Source organism: Fundulus heteroclitus, chromosome 14, assembly GCF_011125445.2.
Source record: "Fundulus heteroclitus isolate FHET01 chromosome 14, MU-UCD_Fhet_4.1, whole genome shotgun sequence".
NCBI lineage: Eukaryota > Metazoa > Chordata > Actinopteri > Cyprinodontiformes > Fundulidae > Fundulus > Fundulus heteroclitus.
Genome location: NC_046374.1, coordinates 28765968 through 28790103, shown reverse-complemented (window position 1 = coordinate 28790103; position 24136 = coordinate 28765968). Strand labels below are relative to the sequence as shown.

Genomic DNA, 24136 nt, shown 5'->3' with positions numbered 1-24136 from the left:
CTTTTTTTTTTTAAGCATTTCTAAGTTAATGACAAAGGTTTGATTAATAATTTGCCCGGACTTTGTGACCAATATCCTAATTGATTTTTATTTATATGTGTACTTTGTAGAACCATACACAAAGGAACTGTAAGGTGGACTAATCTGAGAACTTAGTAAATAACAGAAAGACAAGGGAAGCCTCATCTTTAACTGGATGTGTGCAGCTTTCCACTAAGAATAACATAGTTTTTAGTTCAAACATACATAAACAATATCTGGCAATGACAGAAAGAGTGTTTGACAATAAATCTACCAATCAAAAAAGAAATATGTAAAGGAATATGTTTTTTCATATCATAACTACACCCATACTTTATAAACAACTATAACTAAGATACAAAGAATTTAACATCAAACTAATTTTCATTGATGACTGATTCACAACAAATGTCATACCCAGAGGACCTTAGATTAAAAAGCAGATCAAGTTTATATATAGAAATATATAATCAATTCAACAACATTAAGACAGATTTAGTATTTCATTTGGTAAAATGTTTGCACTTCGCTAAGTTTCCGCTAAGGAAATTTGGCGAAGTGCATGAGCTGGTGACTGTGAAGCAATCAACCCTGTTGAATGACAACGTAACGCTGGAGGCGATTACGAGTCGTTAACTTGAACAAATAGTTTATAATGGAACACTCCAAATATTTACCCGAACTTTAATTATCTATCCAATTTAGAAGCACATTCAGACTTTTTCAACAAGAGTATAAATGTTTAGTGAAGAGATAATTTGTTGACAAAAGTTTATCAAAGAATAGAATGTTAAAAGGCTAAAAATCTAAATAATTACTTATAAATTAAGGACCTATACCAAAAAAGGCTTTAGCAGTTTATTTTGTCTTTAGTGAAAGAGATAAACGCTACTAATAAATTAGGTGGACTTTTAAGGAGAAAAAAGATTTTTTTTAAAATACATGAAAGAACCACGTTCTTTTGTTTTGTTTTCTTTCAGCTAGACATGATTTATGATTTCACTTGATGTGGAATGACTTCTTGAGACTTTCCTTTGCCTGTTCTTCTGTGATACTCTCCCAACAAGCAGGAATGTCAGCAGGCTCTGTAATATATGCTTCAGCAAATTCCTCGTTGTGCTTGTTCATCACGTATTTCCAATAATCTGACGCCTCGAGGCTCACATCTGGACGAATATCCCATTGTGGATAAATTGTCCTATAATCTTTGTAAGGATGCCATTCACTGTTTGTGGCATCGCATCTAAAACTTGTGTCACTGATAACAGCAGAAGAGCAGAGGTCAGTAGTGAGTTTATTTGAGTCACCCCACGTGACCCTACTTAAACCCTTTGGTCGATGCAGGGAAGCAAAGTGTTCAGTGTGGGCTTCTCCACCTGCATCACATGGTATTTTGCAGAACGGACACTGTTCACCACAACCAATAACTCTGTTGAAAAGCTCATCCTGTGGTTTTACATTCAGATATGTCACTTTAATGTCAAATGTAATGTCTTTAAACTTGTCTCTAAGAGCTTCTGTCATTTCTCCTAAACACTCATTGAGACAGTAAGCAAACTGGTCCTGATCAGCTTTGTTTAGAACCATGAAGGAATCAAGAGCATCCTGAGAAATGACCAGTTTATCACCAAGTTCTTTACAGATATTTTCTGCAAATGTCTTCAGACTGTCAGTCTTTTCTGCTTTTGCCATTTTAATGGCAGCATTTATGCGGTCAATGCAGGACTGAAGATGTCTATCCTCAAACTCACATAATGCTGACTCAGAGGAGAAAATCTCCCTAATTCTATCAGTTATCCACGATTTTACATAACGTTCATATGAACAAATATATCTCCGAAAGCTTTTGAAATCACTCTTTGAAATCAGATCCAGTAAAATATAATACTGGAAGGACATCCGTGTGCTGAACTCCTCTCTTGTCAGCATTTTATCAACAATCTCAAGACCAAGAGAACGATAGACAAAGTCCTCCACAGCAGGTTTCAGACACTGGTTGGTGAATTCTTCAGCTTTCTTCTGGCATTGGTCTCGCTCATTGAACACATCTTTGAAATCTGCACAAAATTTGTCTTTGTTTTTCTGCAGACGTCTGTAAGGATCATGTTTTTCTAAAAAATCTTCATGCATTTTCTGAAACTTCCTGGCTGCAGAGCCACAGATGTGCTGTTTCAGAGACACTTCAAACTCAATGTCTTTGTAAACATCAGTATCGTTCAGCATCTCATCAATGATGTGAAGGATCTCCTGGATGTAAGTATCATGATAGTTAGTTTTTCTCATGATTTTATCACTGACACAATCATTACAAGCAGATATGATGCTTTCAGAAGTTTCTTGTTTTGCCTTTACAAGACCTGTCCAGGAAAGCCATCCTGATACTTTGTGTTTGAATTTTTCTTTCTTTCCTTTGGGTGTGTACTGAAAAGGCTCCAGTCCACAATCTTGGAGGCTTTTTTTACTCAGCAGTTTACATGCATGGCTCCCCTTGGGTGAAAGATTTGTTCGCAATTGAAGAGAAACACTGGTGAAGATATTTGAAGTCTGCTGTGCAGAGAAAGACAGGGTGTTCAGTGTTTCAGCCCACATCTTATTAAAACTTTCATCAAGCTCTCCGTCTGTCATTTTTACTTGTTTCTTACGACATTTATTAATCAAAGCACAAACTGCTTTTTCAATTTCCTCCGTATAAGTGTCTCTGATTTTGTCGAGTTCTTCCAGTCCCTGTTTGATGTCAGCTGCTGTTGTGATCTGGTCAAACACTGATCTTTCAGTTTGTCGTCTCAGACTCTTTATGCTGTTTGAGAAATCCTCTCTGTATTCTTCAACCAGATAAACATGACCTTCTGGCTGCTCAAAGTATTTCTTCAGATTGTCAAGCATCATAGTCTCCCACTTGGTCAGCTCTGTAGTTGCTTCACTTTTCAACTCAGTGATGTATTCTCTCAGGTCTGATATTTCAGTTTTTGCAGCAACAGTCCCAAAATTAGAAATTCTTGTCTCTGCACTGGTAACCCATTTGTACATTTCTTTTTTGAACTCCCACTCCCATTTGTTGTACTCTGTGCAGAGCCTCATGTATGCATCGGCTACCAGGCTGTTTCTGAAGCTGAAGATGAAGTTTTCATGTTTTACTGCAGTCCACAGGCTGTTTATCCAGTCTCTGAACTCCAAGAGGTTTTTAGAAGTTGACTCACACTTTCCCAACAGCTGGATGATGTTTTTCTTGAGCTCATAGACGGTCTCACTGTACCCCACATTGACTGGTGCCATTGGTGGGTTTCCATTCCAGAGTCCAGGAATGTAGCAGTTCCCAGTATGTGGATTGTACTCCATCACATCAGTGAAGTTCTTGTTTTCCATTTTCATTTCCATTTTAGCTGCTGCCTGGGTCATCTCATTCAGCTGTTCTAGGAGCAGCTTCCTGTCTCGTAGGTTCTTCTCATGGGCTGAAACGTCAGAAACGTTCTGGTGAACAAACTGACATTTAGGCTTTTTGCCGACCTCCTTCATCCTGAGGAAAGCATGCACCACTATCTGCAGGATGTCTTTCATTTCTGTTGAATTCTCCATTGCAATATTGATAATGGTGACGTCACTCAGCCCAACAACCAGTGTTGCCAGCTCATTGTCATGTTCATGGCTGTTATCCAGCTGTGCCAGCTCGGGTGACTTTAAGCCTTCAGTGTCAATGATCACCACAAAGTCACAGTTCAGATCTTTTTTGAAGTCCTCACTGACTTTGATGAGCAGCATGAAGGCTCCTCGAGTGCATCGACCACTGCTGACTGCAAACTGCACCCCAAACATGGTGTTAAGGAGAGTGGATTTTCCTGTGCTCTGAACTCCAAGTACTGTGACAACCAGTATCTTGTTCTTTAGAGACACCAAGTCATTGAGCTGAGAGAGAACGTCACTCACCCATCTGAGAGGTATGTTGGAAGCATCTCCATCTACAAGCTCCAGAGGAAATCCATCCAGCAGCAACTGAGCACAGAGTTTGGGCAGATGTTGCAGTTGTTGACGTGAAGGGTCTCTTTTTGGAAGGTAAAGAGAAGCTTCGTAGATCTGACCCATTTCACGGAAGAAGTGCTCAACTCCCAGTGAGCTGTTGGAAAGTTGTTGGTCAATTTGTTTGATTTCATTTTTGTTCCCAGAGTCCTTGCATTTTTCCTTGTAAAGCTCCCTGAGGCTGGAAAGTTTGATTCGAGACAAGTTGTCGAGGTTCATTCGCATCCATTTCAGAAAATAACCCCTTTCTTTACTGGATATTGCACTAATGAAGCAAGTCATGAAATCAGACATGGCATGGGAGTTCTGCTTCCTACGCTGCTCTTCTTTTTTCATTTTAAGATTACTTTTATAGTCTTCTATGTCTTCAGAGCCAACTTTTCGAAGACGAACCTCTTCCTTTTCCAAATAAGTCAGTTCCTTCCAGATCTGGCCTTGCAAAGGAAACTGTTTTTCTTTAAATTTAAACGTGTCTTCAATCCCTGCAGTGATGGCATCTGCATATTTCTTCCCTGCCTGGCACTCTGGTAAATCTTCATCAATGGAAATTCCCAGTTCATGTGCAATGTCAGTCATCTGCTCTATAGACATCTTCAACCCTGGGTTGGTAAGTACACTGCTCACAGTTGTCCTCAAACGTTTCACAAAGTCTGCATCATTGGTCTTTTTTGTTTTTATAATGATGTTGTTCTTCTTTAAATTCAGCTGGTTTGCTATTTTCTTTAGAACATCTGGATTAAAGTGCTTGCTCTGTTGGTTTCCCACTAAGAAGATCTGTGCGTTGTGGTTTTTGTTGGTCAGCAGTTTACACTCAGGCTCCAGCTGATCAAAGAACACAAAAACTGCAGCAGATGTCAGACATAAAAAGGAGAATTGTGTTTCATGTGCAGCAATGTCACCTCTAAGGTTAGCTATAGCCACTGGCTCACTGAAAATGTCCATGTTTTTGTTTCCACAGGGAAGGTACCAGGTAATTTCAGTCAGTCCATCAGATATTTTTCTTGGACTGTCTCCACACTCCATGTTGTGGTGAACAAAGGTGTCATAGTACTGCTGAGGGTTAGTCAGAAGTTTGTTGAGAATCTCTGATTTGGACAAGGAGCACTCACCCAGTCTGACAAATGAGATCATTGGAAGCTCAGAAAGAACAATTATTTCCTCTATGAAGCCCTTTGATTCTGAAAGATCTGGAGTTCTGTACTTCTTAACAATGTCTCTCATGGCCCACAGCATGAGGGTGCTCTGTTTTGTATCACAGTTGTGAAGCAGCAGAGGAACAGAGAACTGACACATGGACATTTTTAGTGCTAACTCTTGCTGAACAAACCCATCAGAGCACAGAAAGAGAGCAGTGATTATATCAAGAGGATTAAAGACATCCGCATCATTTGGGCTGTCAAGATCCTCAAAATTGTAATCTGCATTCTCTGAAGCATCATCACAGTTTGTTTCAATATTATCATCCTTTGAGTCACATGGTACATATTTAACAGTTCTAGCAGTCACATTAACCATCATCAATTTCTTAAGAAAATACAATATGACATTTGATTTACAAGTGCCAGGGTCGTCAGTCACTGTCTTCCCATCGATCTGAAGTATTTTGCTGAGTGATAGCTTCTCTTTCTCTTGGTACTGCTCCTTCAACCCCAGATCTTCCAAAAGGCTCTCAAGAGTCGTCTCTGTGGATCATATAGATGAATAGTTTTTAATGTCCCTTTCAAAACGAATAAAAAGAACAGAACTGAAAATAATAATTTACACCTTAGGAAACATCTTCTACTATTTAATTTGTTACATTAAGATAAAATGTTACACAACTAAAACCTCTGAAACTAAGCTAGATGAAGCATCTTGCAACTGCATTCTCCAAATCTATCAATTTGAGGTTGATGTCATCTAACACATATCCAGTAAGTGATGGGTGTTACTACAAGAGAAGATACTAATGGTAAACCAATATTAATAAAACTTTGAAATTTTGTCAGCCAGCTTCATGAAAACACAAGCTCCGAAACAGTGTTTCCCAACATTTTTCCTCCATCACATCAACTCTTTATGGTTTAAACCCATACAAAGAAATAGTATGTCATTTGCCTCCTACAATAACGTAACAACAAATGATGGAAAACCTCAATTAGATGTAAACTGTGAATATTTATCTGTTTTAGTCACATGTAGATGTAAATAAGAATTGTCCTTTTTACTTATGTGCATGAAATACATGTATCTCTAACTCTCAGTCTGCTGGAGGTTTTCCTCACTGTTAAAGGGGAGTTTTCCTCTCCCCTGCCGCTTCATGCAAGCTAAGTATCAGTGATTGCTGCTCTTAAAAAGGGCCTGAGAAACCCAAGCTGGCCCTGAAAAAAAACATGCTTGCAAGCGGGTGGAGCCGAGTGATGAATGGCCAAAACAAGACGGTGGGATTGGGGCTATAGTTAAAGAAGTTTAGAGAAGCTAAGAGAAGGGAAGAAACTAACCTAATTCCTTTGGTAACACACAGCCAATGAGGTATGTTTATGTTTTACATCTGTATTTTGTTTTCTAATATGTGTACAAGCATTTAATATTGAGTTACGTCTTAAATTTTCTTAAGACTCAATTGAAGACATAATACACAGACAAAACATTAATTAACTCTAAGACACAAGTGGTTTCCTCACCAGTCTGAGAAAACCACTTGTGTCTGGATGTGCTTCAAGGGATTTATAGAATTATTAAAGGATAATTAAAATGTATTTAATCAGACCTTATTATGTGTACCGCTCCTTTCACTCTACTAGGGGGGTTTAGAGTTTTTTAAATTACATTTATTTGGGAGTATGAGCGGAAACTGGAAGTGGTACAGTGAAAATCAGGGATCTTTTGTTTTGGCATTTAAAGACACTAGAAATCTAAAACCATTAGATCACATCTCACTTACATTTTGATTCATTGCTCAACGTAACAAGTTGATTTTGAACACTATGAAAAGTTTGGAAAAATGTCATGTCGTTCTACAATCTCTTGTTTACATAGCTTAGCCGGCCACTCGTGCATGTATATGCATGTGAACAGTTGCCACTTAGCTCCTCCCTGCCCTAAAATGCCACTGTCAGATCAGTGCAGTCTAAGAGCAACATGATAGAGAGCTCCCCCAGTAGATTAAACTAATCTCTGGTTAACATCGAAGTTTTGCTGTGTTTTTATCCCTTATCAATATGGTTAACAAGGCGACACGTGATAAGGGAAACGAGGGGCCGGGTTGCAGCTGGAGTGGTGGTAAAGTGAGGCGTGCCTTGTCACACATCTTCTTTTGGTCTACAGACTGTGTTCAAGTGCCACTTAGTGGTGAAATGTATTTATTGCTCCTTTAAACATGCTGTGCTTTTATGGTTATTCTGTACATTAGCAACTAAGGTAAATGGTAAATCAATCAATCAATCAATCAAAATGTATTTATATAGCACTTTACAACAACCAGCAGGTGTCCAAAGTGCTTAACAAAATGAGTAAAATCACAACATACAACAGATAGAGTGAACATAGAAAACGGTAAAATCAAAAAATGTACACAGAAACAAAAGAATGAAATTGTCACACCACTGCTACAAAGGCAGCTTGAACAGATATGTCTTGAGTTTGAACCTAAAAAGACCAATATATCTGTAACAGAATGAATGTCCGGGGGTAACTTGTTCCAGAGTCTTGGGGCAGCAACTGCAAAAGCCTGAACACCCCAATTGTTAAGATTTCAAATGTGTCAGTGGAGCGGTCAGTTTAACTCAGGAGCTGCCTGGCCCACTTAGATAGCACCAACAATGAGATAACTCAAATCTGTATGGGTCAGAGTTATAGAGAAAAACTGCTGCAGATAAAGTTGAACTTTAAGATTTCTCCTTTAATATAGGAGCAATGCAAAATCGAATGATTACAGTGCGTCGTTTAAACTGAGAGCAAAATAATTGTAAGTGGGAATGTTTTTTCTCCTTCTCTCTTTTTCTTTTTGCAACAAAAGAACAGTTGCCTGAGAACCCTTAACATACCACCTATGCGCGATTGAATTCACGTCTGCCACGTGCTCTGAATAACCTAAGGGTTTGTTTACTTGTGTTTTTGACGTACAGAGTCATTTTACATTATGTTACTGTTTTTTTTCTCAGCTTTTCTATTCCGCTGACTTCCAGGATGTATTATGACGTTTATACTGTAATGTTGCAAAATGTTAATCATTATGGCTTTATGATGAAAAATGGAAACTGCCTGCTTCTGACCCACACACCAGGACCTACAGTTCTTGCAATCTTTTTGCTTTGATAGAGGGCAAACCAGGATCTGATGCGTATCACAGATCTTTAAATTAGTTGGTAATGATAAATTTCAGATTCAATACAAGGTCTTCATGCTCAGATTGGCTAGTTTCGACCATTTCTTAGACGAGATGCCGTTTTCTGGTGAGGAACGGCCCAGCCCGCCCTGTGATGCCCACTTCTGGTACTCTTGGGTTTGTAAGGTATGAAAGTGATGGATGTTTTTCCATGGAATGAAGAGTGGAGGACCAAGTAGGAGGTTTTTCGGGGTGGAGGCAGAGTAGACGGATTCAACCTTGGTTGCTGAACAGTCTTAGCTTACCTAGTCTAATGTAAAAACAAAATAATGTGCTAATAGGAACCTAAAACAGGCCTAGCTCAATTAGTTAAACCCTAAATTGTAGATAAATGCTGAGACAGTGGTCTTGAGTGATAAATGCTGAATTATAAATTATTTATGCTGATAGGTGCTAAAATATTTCCATTGATGTTTGTCCGGCCCATTTCTTGGAACTGTTTTCATTGTGCTGTGCCTTTGGGGCACACCAACAGAGATTATGGGACCCCAGAAACTGGGCTGCCCTATCGGTTGCCATGCAGATCGCAGATGGACGGACTCTGGAGGCCAGAAGCTGACGTGCTTGGATTGGACGGAATGACTGTTCTAAGAGACGGACAGCCTGGGAGCTGGCGTTCCACTGTTCCAGGTCTGGTTGATCATCTTTGGTAATGTGCCATTTAGGCACATCATCAGGGGGTCTGTTAAGATGTCAACTGTGTCAGTGGAGTGGTTAGCTTAACCCAGGAGCTGCCTGGCCCACTTAGATAGCACCGACACAAGGAGATGACTGAAATCTGTCAGATAGCATCCCGGAGGTGACAGTTTCTTTTTTTTTTTTTTTTTTCCCAGTGTCCTGTCTAGCAATGTGGCAATAAAAATTGATATCTTAATGCCAAATAGAGCTCGACAGATTTTACTTTCACAAGTGGAGCAAACAGCTTTCGCCATAATGCTCCGCTTGATTTGTGCGTGTAAATAGCTTTATTGTGATTCCTGCAGGGAGAATTTCAAATTATATGAACACTGCAATGGGAAAGTAGGAGAGTAAAAGAAAAAACAACTAGTTTAGGTGAAAATTATCCAGAAGGAAATAGCTTGATAGTGATTGTGGAGAACCGAAGACCCACCTTCCCCGAGCACAGAGGCAGGAGTCAGGGGACCCGTAACCCCGGACTCCCAAAGGGGCCCCCAAAGCAGTGCGCCCGAGAGGGGCCTTCACAGGAAATCTGCACCCCCCCCCCCCCCCCCCCGAGGAAAGAGGAGAGACGACCCCGAGGAAATCCCCCAGCCACCGCAATGCTGACGCCCCCAAGAGCCGCGGGGACGAGCCCGTGGGCTCCGCCGGCAGCCGGCCGCGCTGAAGTGGTCCTGGCTATGGGCCCAGGGGCGCCCCGCCCCCGCCCCCGCCCCTGCGGCAGGGGCCCCGGCCGCCCCCCGGGGGGCCAGGCCCCGTGAAGCCACCGCCGGGAATGGGCCGGCGCCCACCCGGGAACCCGCCCCAAACCCGAGGACCGTCAACGCGCCAGAGGGCCAAGGCGCCCGCCAGCGCAGCGGAGGAGGGCAGGACGTGGAGGGATGGGCTCCGCACCTATCGGAGACTTGAGATGATCTTGGGAGAGGGAGCGGACCGGACCCGAACCTGGGGAAAAAAAAAAAAAAAGAAAAAAAACCTCATTCACACCATCCCTCCCTTTTGCCCCACTCGCCACACACAGACACAAAAAAGGGATGCTGTACACACATTCCCACATAGCATTCACATCCAAAAATCCCAAGTGGGGGGGGTCACCACAATTCAACAATACGACTGCCTGTGCCCGACCCCCGGCCCCGCCCCCGGACCAGACGCCCCCCGGACCAGGCCCCCCAAAGAGGGGGGGCCGACACGACCCGTACGGGCCATCCGACCAGAGCCCCCCCTCAGAGGTGACAGTTTCTATACTAATGACACAGTTAGGAAGTGTACTGCCCTTGGATGGGGGTGAACCTAAACTCCTTTATAATGCTTGTGAGATAAACAGTTGGGGCTTCTTGCCGATCAAGAGCCCATCAGCGCTGATGTGTCTGTAACTCTTTCTCTGTCTTTAGTAGATTAAATAAGATGAAGTATACTTTTCTGTCTCAAGCGTCTTGCATCCAAGGAAATATTTAAGTGGGGGTATAAACCAGCTGGGTCCACCAAGGGTGTTTCACCGCTGAAAGGGTGCAGTACCTTAACACACTGTTTATACCATGACCTTGGGACTTCAAAAAACGAACTTGTTTGAAGACCGCAATGACCGGTTGTTCTCCCGCAAAGTTACAATTTCGGACAAATACTCTGGGGCGAGACAATTTAAAGCTTTAAAAACAAACAATGAAATCTTAAAATCTATTGTAAAACGCACCGGGAGCTAATGCAGGGTGTTAAAAATCGGGAGTGATGTGTGCACGTCTAGATGTATTTGTTAAAAAGCGAGCGGTAGCATTCCACACAAGTTGAAGGCGTAAGATGGACATCTGATTCAGACCAACATCTACCCCATTTACACTACCCCTTTTTAACCGTGCTGAGACCAGTCCGAGCTCTATCGAGTGTAAATGGAACGCAAACTAAACTGAACCGAGCCAGACACAACCGGACCGCGCTAAATGCAGCCCAGTTCCAGAGGTTGGTTCGGCTCAGTTTTTCCCTAGCTCGGTTATCTAATAACGAAGAGCGCATGAGCAGACCGCGTCATCTCCGTGCGGTCAGCTGACATTTCACACATTAATAAAAATACTAGCTTCCTTAACGTGACACACGTCTTCCAGTGATGATTTTGCTTAGCAGTGTGATGAACCTCAGCGTCTGTTGTTGTTTCCTGCGTCTGTAAATCCTTATTAGACGTTCGTTTGTCTTATCCACTTCCCAAAAGCAGATTCTGTCAAGTAAATTCACCAAACGTTGCCGCAAACAACGACGTATCACCAAGCATAACTGCCTGAATGTTACGGGCGCCGCCATTTTTATCTGCTTGATTTCCTCCTTCAATCCCAGAGAGCAGTGGTACCGCAGATTGTCACTAGGAGGCGAGGAAACCAAGGAACCGGGATAGCGTGATGTGTAAGCGGTCGTCAGAACCAAGCTCGGCTTGGTTAACTGATCCAAGCTCGGACCGAGCTCGGCCTGGATCGGTTTAACAAGGGTAGTATAAATGGGGCTATTAAGAGCATTACAGTAGTCCATCCTTGAACTATTAAACGCATGAATGGCCTTTTCTAGGTGGTGCCTGTTCAGAAAAGGCTTAACTTAAGCCAGCAGACAAAGCTGTAAAAAGCTCATTTTAACAACATTACTGATCTGCTTACCAAATTTCATGCTGCTATCAAAAGTAACGCCCAAGTTCTTGACAGCCGATCTAATGTAGGTGCCAACTCAAAGCTGGACCATTCTTCCTGCCAGGAGTACTGAAAATAATACATTATGTCTTACTTCCAATTAAATTAAGAAAATTGTCTGAAAGCCACAACTTAATATCAATAATACAATTAAGCAGGGAGTTTTGTGCGACACTGTCATTTGCTTTCATAGGCAAATACATTTGTAAATCATCTGCATAGCAATGAAATGACAGGTTGTGCTTCCCTATGATCACCCCTAAAGGCAGCATATATAAAGAAAACAGAACAGGGCCAAGAATGGAACCCAGTGGTACCCCACAAGAGGGAGGAGCAATTGATGAGGAGAGGTCGCCAATCATAACAGAAAAGTTCCTATTTGACAGATAGGAGCAGAACCATTTAAGTGCAGAGTCTCTGATGCCTACACAATTCTCGAGGCATGAGAGGAGGACAGCATGGTCCACTGTGTCAAACGCCACCGTCAGGTCCAAAAGGACTAAAACAGTAGGATTTCCAGCATCTACAGACAACGCAATATCATTATGCACCCTCCACAGTGCAGGCTCAGTGCTGTGATGTGATCTAAAACCAGATTGAACTTTTTCAAATACAGAGTTCAATTGTAATAAGACTTGTAACTGCATAAAAACATTTATTTCTAAAACCTTTGAAAGAAAAGGCAGATGAGATACTGGTCTAAAATTGGACAGCACTGTAGGGTCAAGATTAGGCTTCTAAAGTAGGAACCTGACCACAACATGTTTAAATCATATTCTCTTTACTATATATATGCTTCCGATTGGCAAAATTATCAGACAACATGGCATTAATTTCCACTGTTATGCTGATGACGCTCAGCTATATTTATCCATAAATCCTGATGAATCCAATAAATTACTTCGACTACATGCATGTATCAATGACATTAAAAGCTGGATGACTTTAAATGTCCTGCTTTTAAATTCTGACAAGACAGAAGATGTAATATTTGGACCAGAGTCCTCAAAAAATAAACTTCTTAAACAATCACTTAATCTGGATAGCATTAACTGACTTCTGGCTGAGAGCTGCTACAACATCCCTGCTCATCTAGGTGCCAGTGACTGACGCTGGTTCAGCGGTTTTCTTTGGCCAAAACAAAACACCGTCAATCGTTAGTCCACTGGGAGACTCAAGGTTCCCAGTATTCACCCTCGGGATTTAATCAACATTGATTTTAAAAGTATAAAGTCTTGACCTCTCCGATATAACCAACAAAGGAAAAGTGATGCGATGTTTGTTGGTCCTGCCAAGAATCCGATCACGGGCCCACCATGTTTAGATAGATGCAGAAAAATCAGCTGACGGTTTTCTCAACGTAGTGTCGCTGCAAGGAAGAAGGACGAGAGCTTGGCTACGCTGCTAGTCCTGGGGTGTTATTTGATCTGGGGCGGTCACAACCTCGGTTGGTGGTCTGGCGGACCGGGAAGTTGTACTCCCAACTGTGATGCATGTTGGGAGTTTTAATTCGTGATGATATGATGGCATAACAATATTGTCAGATAGTCCTGTGTTGTTAATAGTATATTTGTGTTATGCCAGAAGCTGTTTGAATATGATTATTACTAATACTTATAATTTGGTATTATAATTTTAATAATAGGTCATTCAAACTCAAATAGTAGCTATAACAAAATATGGCTCAAATGGTGGTGATTCCAAGGCTCTAAACTTGTAATGACTAAATACCACTAATGCATTTATTAATTAGCTGTTATGAACTCATTTATGCCGGAACAAGATTATCTGATCGGCTTCTTACCGATGAGATTTATCCAGCAAGCTATGAGAACCCCAATATAACTGCAATTAGAGTTTAAATTGTTACTCCTTTATCACCATCCAATTCAATTCAATTCAATTAAATTCAATTTTATTTATATAGTGCAAATTCATGAAACATGTCATCTCGAGGCACTTTACAAAGTCAAAATCAATCATATTATACAGATTGGTCAAAAATTTCCTATATAAGGGAACCAGTTGATTGCTTCAAAGTCCCGACAAGCAGCATTCACTCCTGGAGAAGTGTAGAGCTACAGGGAGAGTCGTCTGCATTGTCCATGGCTTTGCAGCAATCCCTCATACTGAGCGAGCATAAAGCCACAGTGGAAAGAAAAACCACCCATTAGCGGGAAGGAAAAACCTCCAGCAGAACCGGGCTCAGTATGAACGGTCATCTGCCTTGACCGACTGGGGGTTACAGAAGACAGAGCAGAGACACAACAAGAGAGACAAACAAGCACAGAAGCGAACATTGATCCAGTAATCTGTTCTACATTAGATGGTAATAGCGGGTGATCTGTCTTCCCTGGATGATGTCTCAGATAACAGAACGCCAGACCAGGTGTACCTACTATGAAGAAAAAAGAGAGAGAGCAAAAAGTTAAAAGCTGAAATGACGACAAGCAATGCATAAATGAAGAACAGTAGAACTCGATAGAGTGAGAAAAATAGATCCTGATGTCCTCCAGTAGTCTAAGCCCGTAGAAGCCCATCCCCATAGGTAGGTCAGGGCAACATAAGCCACTCTAACTATAAGCTTTGTCGAAAAGGAAAATTTTAAGATTAGTCTTAAAAGTAGACAGGGTGTCTGCCTCACGGACCAAAACTGGGAGTTGGTTCCACAGGAGAGGAGCCTGATAGCTAAAGGATCTGCCTCCCATTCTACTTTTAGAGACTTTAGGAACCACCAGCAGACCTGCAGTCTGAGAGTGAAGTGCTCTGTTAGGAACATACGGGACAATCAGAGCTCTGATATATGATGGAGCTTGATTATTAAGGGCTTTATATGTTAGAAAAAGAATTTTAAATTCTATTCTTGATTTAACAGGAAGCCAATGAAGGGAAGCTAAAATAGGAGAAATATGATCTCTCTTGTTGATTTTCATCAGAACTCTTGCTGCAGCATTTTGAATCAGCTGAAGACTCTGAACTGCATTTTGTGGACTTCCTGATAGTAAAGAATTACAATAGTCCAGCCTTGAAGTAACAAATGCATGGACTAGTTTTGCAGCATTGCTCCTGGACAGAATGTTTCTAATTTGGGCGATATTCCGGAGGTGAAAAAAGGAAACTCTGGAAACCTGTTTAATATGGGATTTAAATGACATGTCTTGGTCAAAAATAACACCAAGATTTTTTACTTTATTACCAGAGGCCAAGTTAATGCCATCCAGATTAAGTGATTGATTAAGAAGTTTATTTTTTGAGGACTCTGGTCCAATGATTACAACTTCTGTCTTGTCAGAATTTAAATGCAGAAAATTTAAAGTCATCCAGCTTTTGATGTCATTAAGACATGCCTGTAGTTGAAGTAATTGATTTGATTCATCAGGATTTAGGGACAAATACAACTGCAATGATTATGTCTCTGTATTAATGTCAGATGTTAACTCGAAAGAGGTAACTCTGTATTCTGAAAGACCATGCAACTCTGGATCGAAATAAACAAACCATAATTATTCCACACGTTGTCTTTATTGAACCAAAAGCAATTCCCTGTTACAGTAATTATTCTGATTCCACAACCTTGGAAACTCTACTCACTACTATACTAAACATGCTAAATATATGTGAAAATAAAGGTCAAAATTGGATCAAAATAAGAGGTAGCAAATCTTAGTTCACTCAGTTGTTTAAACATCACATTCAAGACGTCGGCACTGACACAGCAGCATTGAAAGGCAAAACAGCTTTGAGAATCCAACAACACCATGCATGTTGTGTTGTTGGCTGAAAGCCACAGGAAATGGGACTTTTGTAGACCGCCCCTCCCACGACGCTCCCAAGTTCCGAGAGGGGCTCCAGGAGGACCCGCCTCCCTCAGCGGACCGACCCTCACAGCAGGATCCTGACCTCTTTGAATCCAGGCTTTCCCCCTTCATCTTTCTCCCTTTCCGTGAACAATGAAGGTGTCACACTGAAAGACAAACCATGAGCAGGTCCCAGCAAACTACAGTGTGCCTCCTTCAACATCTGAACCTAAGCTGCCAGCCAGCACAGAACTAGGGTGTGTGTGTGTGTAATATTTCTCATCTTCTGCAGGAAAGCTGAGCCGAGACTGCATTAAGCAGTCTTGGCTCAGAAAAGCCAAGCAGAGATCCCGGTGCTGCAGCCTAAACAGCCCGAGTGCAGCCCACCTGAACCGGGAAGAATTCATCTGAGGCCGGGATTCACAAGGAGAGAGCCGCTTGCTCGTCAACCGGGCCAGAGAACCAACGTATTCCAACTGGATTGCCTAAAGTCAACCGAACGGACACAGAGGCAGAGGTTTGGCAGAAATGATAGGGAAGTCTGCTCTGTCCTCTGTAACCCCCAGTCGGTGGAGGCAGATGACTGTTCATACTGAGCCCGGTTCTGCTGGAGGTTTTTCCTTCCCACTAATGGGTGTTTTTTCTTTCCACTGTCGCTTCATGCTTGCTCAGTATGAGGGATTGCTGCAAAGCCATGGACAATGCAAACGACTCTCCCTGTAGCTCTACGCTTCTCCAGGAGTGAATGCTGCTTGTCGGGACTTTGAAGCAATCAACTGGTTCCCTTATATAGGACATTTTTGACCAATCTGTATAATATGATTGATTTTGACTTTGTAAAGTGCCTCGAGGTGACATGTTTCATGAATTTGCGCTATATAAATAAAATTGAATTGAATTGAATTGAAGTCTGGATGGGATTAATCGTTTAGAACAACCCTAACGACTCCTCGTTACAGAGGAGTGGACCTGTTTCGGTTCAATCTGCTGGCTTAATGGCTTTAACGACCGCCCATTACTAAGAGGTGGACCTGTTTCGGTTGAATTTGCATGTTATCTAAGCCATTACAAGGCCTTTGTTTGGGCAGTAGTATAAAGCTTGGTACTCCACATTACTCCAGACTTTTTGAATTGAGAAAGCTTCTGGGAGAGGAAGCGAAACGTCTTCAACTACAGAAAACAAGTCCAGTTGCTTTGTTTTTTACTTTTTTGGAATCATTTAAAATGGTTTATTTTTAACGTGTTTTACTGTGTTTTGGCCAACATTCCTGTTATCAACCTTTGAAATAATGCTATGTTGATGTGTTTTGAGTGTGTTTTACAGTTATAAAAAAAATTATTTACACAAGAGTTTTATACACCAATGGGACATTAATGTTTATGTTTTCTGTTCCACTCATTGCAACAAATATAGCTTAAAAGTATTTTTAGCCAGTGTCCACGGTCCACTAGCATTAGCCTCTGTTAGCTTCCTTTAATAACTTTCTACTAATTCTAGAAAACGTAACTATGGCTTCTTTAAACATAATGCTTGTTGTTGTTTAGGTCCACCATCGTTCGGTAGTGCTACGAGATTAAAGATTAACCCATCAAATTAATGGTCATTTCTAACCTTTGGATGGGAATTAACGCCAGTATTAGTTATTTGGTTCTGCGTGGATGTGTACTGAAAGAATACAGCTGTTTTGAACATCTGCAACTACAAAATATTAGTTGGAAATTAAACTGCATAATTCTAAAATCTCGCCGACAGACTGACAACCTGTCCAGGGTGTACACTGCCTCTCGCCCATTGAACACTGGAGATAGGCACCAGGTATAACTAAAGTTTGCTATTTGGATATGTATAGGTTTCTCATTTAGCGATAATGATGGTGGAGAGAGAAATATGGAGTGAACCCAAACTTTATGCCAATGTTTTTCAACAGCGCTTAAGGGACAGTGTGTAACTAATTTGGCTTTTAATTCACAGAAATCAAGTGTTACTTTCATAAATACATATCTTGCAAAAGTCAAATATCAATCGCATCAAAAATGAAAGTATTTTCATAGCTTAGAATGAGTTGTTTATAAATACATATGTGGTGTTGCATCCAATGCAAGACAGCATGTTGCGTCATAATTTTTGATTACAAATATATGAAGACATTCTGTTGATGGAGGAGGAGTATAAATCAAGGTAAGATGATAGTAGATCATTCTATTTGCCATTTTCTGTTGAGATTGGGGACCATCCAAACTCTTTGCCCAGTGAGAGGGAAGAGAAAGTAACCAAGAATGGTAATAAATGGAGAAAATGGGAGGCTACATTGGCTATTATTATTATCATCAGGTGGAGTGGAGACAATTCATAAGGGAGCTTGATTTCAAATTGGGTGTGGAGGTTGCAGGGTTTCTGCTTAACAGGTAAGTTAATTCAATATAACTGACTTTTATTGGGCATTAGGTTTTTTAAGTGTCCTGTCTAAAAAGAAAAGCAAAACAAAGCAATAAAGTATTACAAGTACAGACAACCAACGCCTCGATAACAGCATTGAGAAATACACAATATTATTTAATACAACATGTATAAAGAAATAGCTAAGCTAATAATAAGGGTCTGAAAGCACCTGAATTCAAGCACATTTAGGTGTTTGCGAGAGTGCACTTGTATATGAAAGGTTTATCCATAAGAAAAATGCTCAAATCTTCTCTGCCACACCCCATACCCCAAGATTTCACATGTGTGGCAGCGTGTTGGAGAGGGCAGAGGGATGTGTCCGGGGATGGGGAAGAATGACTGGGGCATAACCTGCCCCCTCAAGAAGCCAGCTCCACTGCTAGCTCCAATAAGCACCCCCATTCTCCAAAAATCTAACCGAGGCACCACTTGCCACGCCACAAAGGTGTGCATGGCTAGAAACAGGTGGCGAAGCTCACAGCCAACCACAAACCCACCCAGGAGCAGCATAGCTTCCAGGTTAGTAACCCACATCCAATGGCACAGACCCCCCAAGACCACTGTAACTGCCAGAGGCTGCCTTGAGGCCCTCAAAGCCTCACCCCAGTCGGGCCACAGATCCCAGCACCAGACCCACCAGACATCCCATCCACCCCCAAATCAGCCACCACGCCCCACAGGACACATCTAACAGCCCCCCACTCCCACTAGGGGATGGAGCTGATTAAAGGAACCCATTAAGATTAATCTGATGTGGATTCAACAAAAGATCTATATACTGATTTTTTTTTTGCTTTTCAAATTATTGGGGATAGTTTTCTTAGTGATACACGGGGCTAGTGAAACCCATGCAAAGTGATTTTTCTTCCAAAGTGCTATCACCCTAGTTACCCAACCAGCAAACTCACGGGGAAGGTGAGATTTTACATCTCCGACACTTAGACAAGTCTTCAGATATCTGGCCCCAAAATCTCCGAACAGGTATACATAACCACAGTGTGTGAATGTAATTACCTGTGCACTGTGAACAGATGTTATGTTGTGAAATCCCATCCAGAATAATTGTTGACCTGTATAGATAACTCTATGAAGGATTTTGTGAGACCAGAAGTTTTGTTCAAAGCTAACTGATAAAACCGCCTCTAATTTCATAGTAGGGAGAGATATTGAAGCATCTCTTTCTGTTCTGTCTCTCTTCGAGGTCGGTCGTGTTTTTCTCTCCTCTCCAGCTTTCACCCCCCCCCCCGCTCCCCCTCTCCCGCTTCTTCTGCTATGTCTTGTCTTTCTGAGCACTTTCTTCATATCAACCGAACTCTGAAAAACCATGGATCTGGTAAGCTGGTCTCTAAATGCTATTGATCAAATTTTTTCGACGGGTAGGCAACGAAAGGGGGACCCATCCGGTCCTGATTTGACTCATTTTGTGGGATACACCCTATATTCTTGGATGGAAAACAGTGTGTCTTTCGACTTTGTCATTCCTGGACGTTTGAAACGTTTGCATGTTTGGATTCAGGATAGTTGGATTTCTACTTATTGGAGTTGGTGGATTTTTGATGTATCAGCAAATACAGCGGATGTCGGTAGCCATTTGGCCTTTATCAGGCTGCCGGCTGCATATGACGCGCTCACTAAGGCGGTGAACAGGCAGTTCTGGAAGGTGGAGGAGCAGAGCCAAAAAGCTGGACGTGCTGGTACGCAGACTGGCTTCGGTGGTTGAACTCAAAGGGGTGATGGGATAAAATCTGGAAGTGAAGCGCGGAAAAGCCCAACGATTTGGAAATTTGGATTTCACCATTTGGAGCCAGCAAAAGACTTAAAGCTGAAAGGAAAGTCGGTGCAGCTTGTCTCATAACAAATAACATATTTGGGTTATGCCCTCCCTATCTCTACTCCTGGATCGTTATGGCGGAGAATGCTCAGAAAAGCTCCCCGGCTACACCCCTCCCCCGCTGACACGTGTGGATGCTTTCCGAACTGTTGGCCGGCTGATAACATCCAGGACAATAGCCTCTGGAGAGTGTTCACAGAAATATAAACACTTTCACCCAAACAGACACACAAAACTGATGCTCATATGAACTGATGAACTTACACGCGACTGGTCTCAAATGTTTACCTTCTGCTGTATGTGTCTTGTCTTATTTGTGCTTTTTGTGCAAGAGGTTTTGGATATCTCAAACTGTATCCTGTTATAAGGATAAAGTATGAGTTATGTTTTTTTCCCTCCCAACTTCCTTTTTTTTGTGGCCTCTATCTTTTCACAGAGTAATGGCAGTGCCATGTGGGCACCGTGTAAGGCGGTTGTCCTTGGCAGCAAGGCCTCAGTAAATCGTCTCCCCCTGAAATGTTTGTTTGTTTATGTTATGGCAATTGTACTGAAACAAAAATTTCCCTCTGGGGTTATTAAAGTATTTCTTATTTTGATCTAGTTTAGACAGTGTCCTGTTTAAATTAGTAATAGTAATATCATCTTTATTGTCATTGAAACATAAATTACAACGAAATTTGTTCTCTGCTTTTAACCCATCGCCCTTGGGGAGCAGTGGGCTGCCATGTGTGGCGCCCGGGGTGCAATCTGGGGTTAAGGGTCTTGCTCAGGAACCCAGAGTGCAGGCGCTGGGGATTGAACCGGGTACTTGCATCCTTCTCTCAGTGTAAGCACGCTGCTCTAACCACTAGGCCAACACTCCCCACACACCGAGACACAGCTTGGTAGGCAATTTGGGGTTAAGTGCCTTGCCCAGGGGCACATCGACATGTGGCAAGAGGAAGCTGGAATCGAACCCACAATCTTCTTATTGCCAGACGACTACTCGACCCATCAAGCAACAGTCGCCCCCAAACTCTATATCTCCCACACCGGGATTCGATCCCGCAATATCTTGCATGCAAAGCCTGTACTTTGTGTCTGAGCTATACTGTAGCCATAACAGTAATTAGACAGTAATTTTATCTGACCATGCTGTCAGAGAAGAGCTGATGTTGATATATTTTAAAGCATGCATGCCATCTTATGTTTGAGCTAATTAATGGCAAATCAGAGATCTTGATCTCATCACATCACATCTGTTCAACTATCCAGACAGACACGCTCCCCTCCCTCCTTTATTTTGAAATAATGTTGGATCGACTTTATACTTCCTGCATCTGACTTTCTGTTTAGCTCATCTGGTTTTTAGAAATTGACACATTGCTCAGCATCATCCGTCTCACATAGATTCAATCCATATTTCTTACGGCTAACGAAGGAGGGTGTTCTGTCATGCCGTAGTGCCACAGAGCCTGTGGGGATACCTCATTGACTAGAATAGCTTTTACATGTGACGTAACAGAGAACACACGGATGAAGGAGTATGTGTGAATGAAGGGTAAGATGAGTCCTTGCCTCAACGCACCTGATTAATATTAGCTCAGTAGCTGTGCTCAGTAGATTTTGACTGCCTGCTAGTGAAGTAGTTTGAGCATTTGACTCAGGTGTTTAGGGCAAGGTAATAACATTCCAACCATCCATTTTCCAGCACGCTTTATCCCTATTGGAGTCGCAAGGATAATGACATTCCAAGTAGCAAAAATGCATTTAGGTCAAAATAAATTCATTTTTATGTTTTTTGTTTCACATTCAACTCAGTTGCTCAAGTGACATAGCATGCTTACTTAGTTTTTGTCCTTCTTCCTCACGGTTTTGCTTCCCTTGGAGGTCGGTGACTTCTGCTGAGTCGTTTGTGTCTGTTGTCTTGTGTAAAGTTTCATCCTTTCTACTTGTGATGTATACTGGTTTTTCTTCCTCTGGAGTCTCCTCAGGACAACACACTGGCTCATCTCTGCTGTCAGCCACTGTTGTCTTTACGCAATAACCAGGAGCTGTGAAGGTAACACCCACATCAACAATAATCATAATATTACCTCAAGACACTTACAGACTGCTGATCTTCCTGAAGCTGTCTCTTTAAATTGAATAGACTGATTTTTACCATCTGTTCCTGCTCCACGCTTGTCAGCCACAGAGTCAGCACATGTTGTGTTTGCAGGGTCTTTTTTTTCTTCACATGGAAGATCCACATATGAATCTTTGATAGTCTTTTCCTTAAAATGAATATAACATCATAAATATTTTTTTCAGTATAACAGGTATGGTATTTTCATTATTCATTTTAGGAAAAATAGGGGGTTTTCAGTGACGTCACTGGCCAGCTTCCAGTCCGCCATCTTGGGTGGCTCACTTCAGTGTCTCTAGTTGTCATACACATATTATCATATCGCGAATGGATAAGTACGCCAGCACGCTAGAGCCACCAGATAAGGACGTATATCTGAGGAAATGTTCCGTGATCGACCATATGGACCCCTATGCCCTCCACGGTGCCTTGTTTAGCAGTAATCCAGATGATTGGCCAAATGTAGAGCACGGCGACATAGTGCATTACCTGGTGTTCAGTGAAAACCCTCTGCACAGTCTTGGGGAAATGAGAGCTTACAAGGATCTAGAGGCTCACAACCAGTTCATATCTGGTTGGGTACGAGATGTAGAAGTTATGTACATGAAGGAAATCGCGATCATACGTGGACGGGTGAGTTTTAATAAGATGATAAAAATGTAAACAATCCGACGCAGGGCTCGCTATATATGTTGTCAAATTTTATTAGGCCCACTCGTAGTACTGGTATTTGACTAGTGTTTGTCTATTCAATGTTTATACCTGCATATCTATCAGTTATCAGTCACAATAGTTATAATGCCTGAGTACAAAGTTTATCATTCTAATTTGTCAATAACACTGATTGACACACTGACCTCAGAATATAGGTCAACTAGCACTGTAGGCTGCAGCCCGGTTTAACTAAACCCCAAGTAGATATATTGTTTAAATATTATTAATATATTCTTACATGTTTTAAATGCTTAACAGTTAATTACCTGTGACAAAGTGAGCACTGCAGACTCTGGCGTATTTTAGCTTAACACCGTCCAAATCGGACCTGGATATCCGTGTCAGCCATAGGTGACGGCGTTGTTCAGAGAGCTGTTTTGTTTTTTCACATTGATTCACGATTACGGCTGGTAGGCGATAGAAAGGGCGTTTTTCTCCACCTCCACGGGCCGTGCAACCAACCATTAAACACATTTTCCCCATTGTTCACTTTCAATACTGCCTAAGGCGTCATACAATGCAGGGTCAACGGTGCGAAACGACTGCCACCCGGGAGCTGGTTGCCAGTTTGAGCTTGCCGGCCAATATGGCGGATGCGCTGAGTAGTCACGTGAGCGTGACATCACCTGAAAACCCCCTATTGGTGTGTACCTCCATTGTGGAAGCAGACTCTTTAACACTACAACCTGTTTGACGATGCAGGCAGCTTCTCTCTGAAAGACAAATGAGACGAATGATTCAACAATTATTTGCATCTCAAACTTTCTCCTCCAGTTTCATGATCCTATACAACCCTATAAGGCCCAGAAGTTAAATTCAATTCAATTTTATTTTATTTATATAGCGCCAATTCATGATACATGTCATCTCAAGGCACTTTCCAAAGTCAAATTCATTAAAGAAGCTTAGTTAATTAACGGATTTAAAGATTTAGATCAACAAACAATACTGTCCTTCTGATATTCACAACTTTTGCATGAGTGAAGATGTAATTTCCCAAGCCTGGGTAAAAGAATGCATCAGAAAATATGGCCTGGTTCATTCAACCGAAGATGAAAGACTCAGGGGAAGAAATTATGCAACAAATCGGATATAAAGAAAAAAAAGATAAACATTTACACAAACACAACCTAAAAACTACACACATAAATATTCAAGTTTAAAAATGAAACCATCAAATTATTTTTGAGAGGCAAGAGAGCAAGCCATTACACAGTTGTGCTTTCTTCATTTATGTGTTCATGTATGACTTTTTCCATTACCTCTTCCTGGTCTGCCCCCTTATTGTGGCGGAGGGGTTTGAGTATCCTAATGACACTATGAGCTATGCTGTCAGGGGCTTCATGCCCCTAGTAGGGTCACCCAAGGCAGACAGGTCCTAGATGAGGGACCAGACAAAGAGCAGCCCAAAGCCCCCTTATGATGAATACAATAAATGGACGTAGTGTTCCCTCGCGCGGACGCGGGTCACCGGGGCCCCACTCTGAAGCCAGGCCTGGAGGTGG

General features: G+C 41.8%; 1 protein-coding gene across 1 annotated transcript; it reads right to left on the bottom strand.

The window, feature by feature from the left end:
* Positions 1 to 996: 996 nt before the first annotated feature.
* LOC110367991 (up-regulator of cell proliferation) lies at positions 997 to 22188 on the bottom strand. The gene is made up of 2 exons (XM_036147052.1): positions 22167 to 22188; positions 997 to 5714 (listed from the first exon to the last, which is right to left on the bottom strand). The coding sequence occupies exons 1-2, from the start codon at positions 22186 to 22188 to the stop codon at positions 1021 to 1023; spliced, it is 4716 nt and encodes a 1571-aa protein (XP_036002945.1). The 3' UTR covers positions 997 to 1020.
* Positions 22189 to 24136: the final 1948 nt, after the last annotated feature.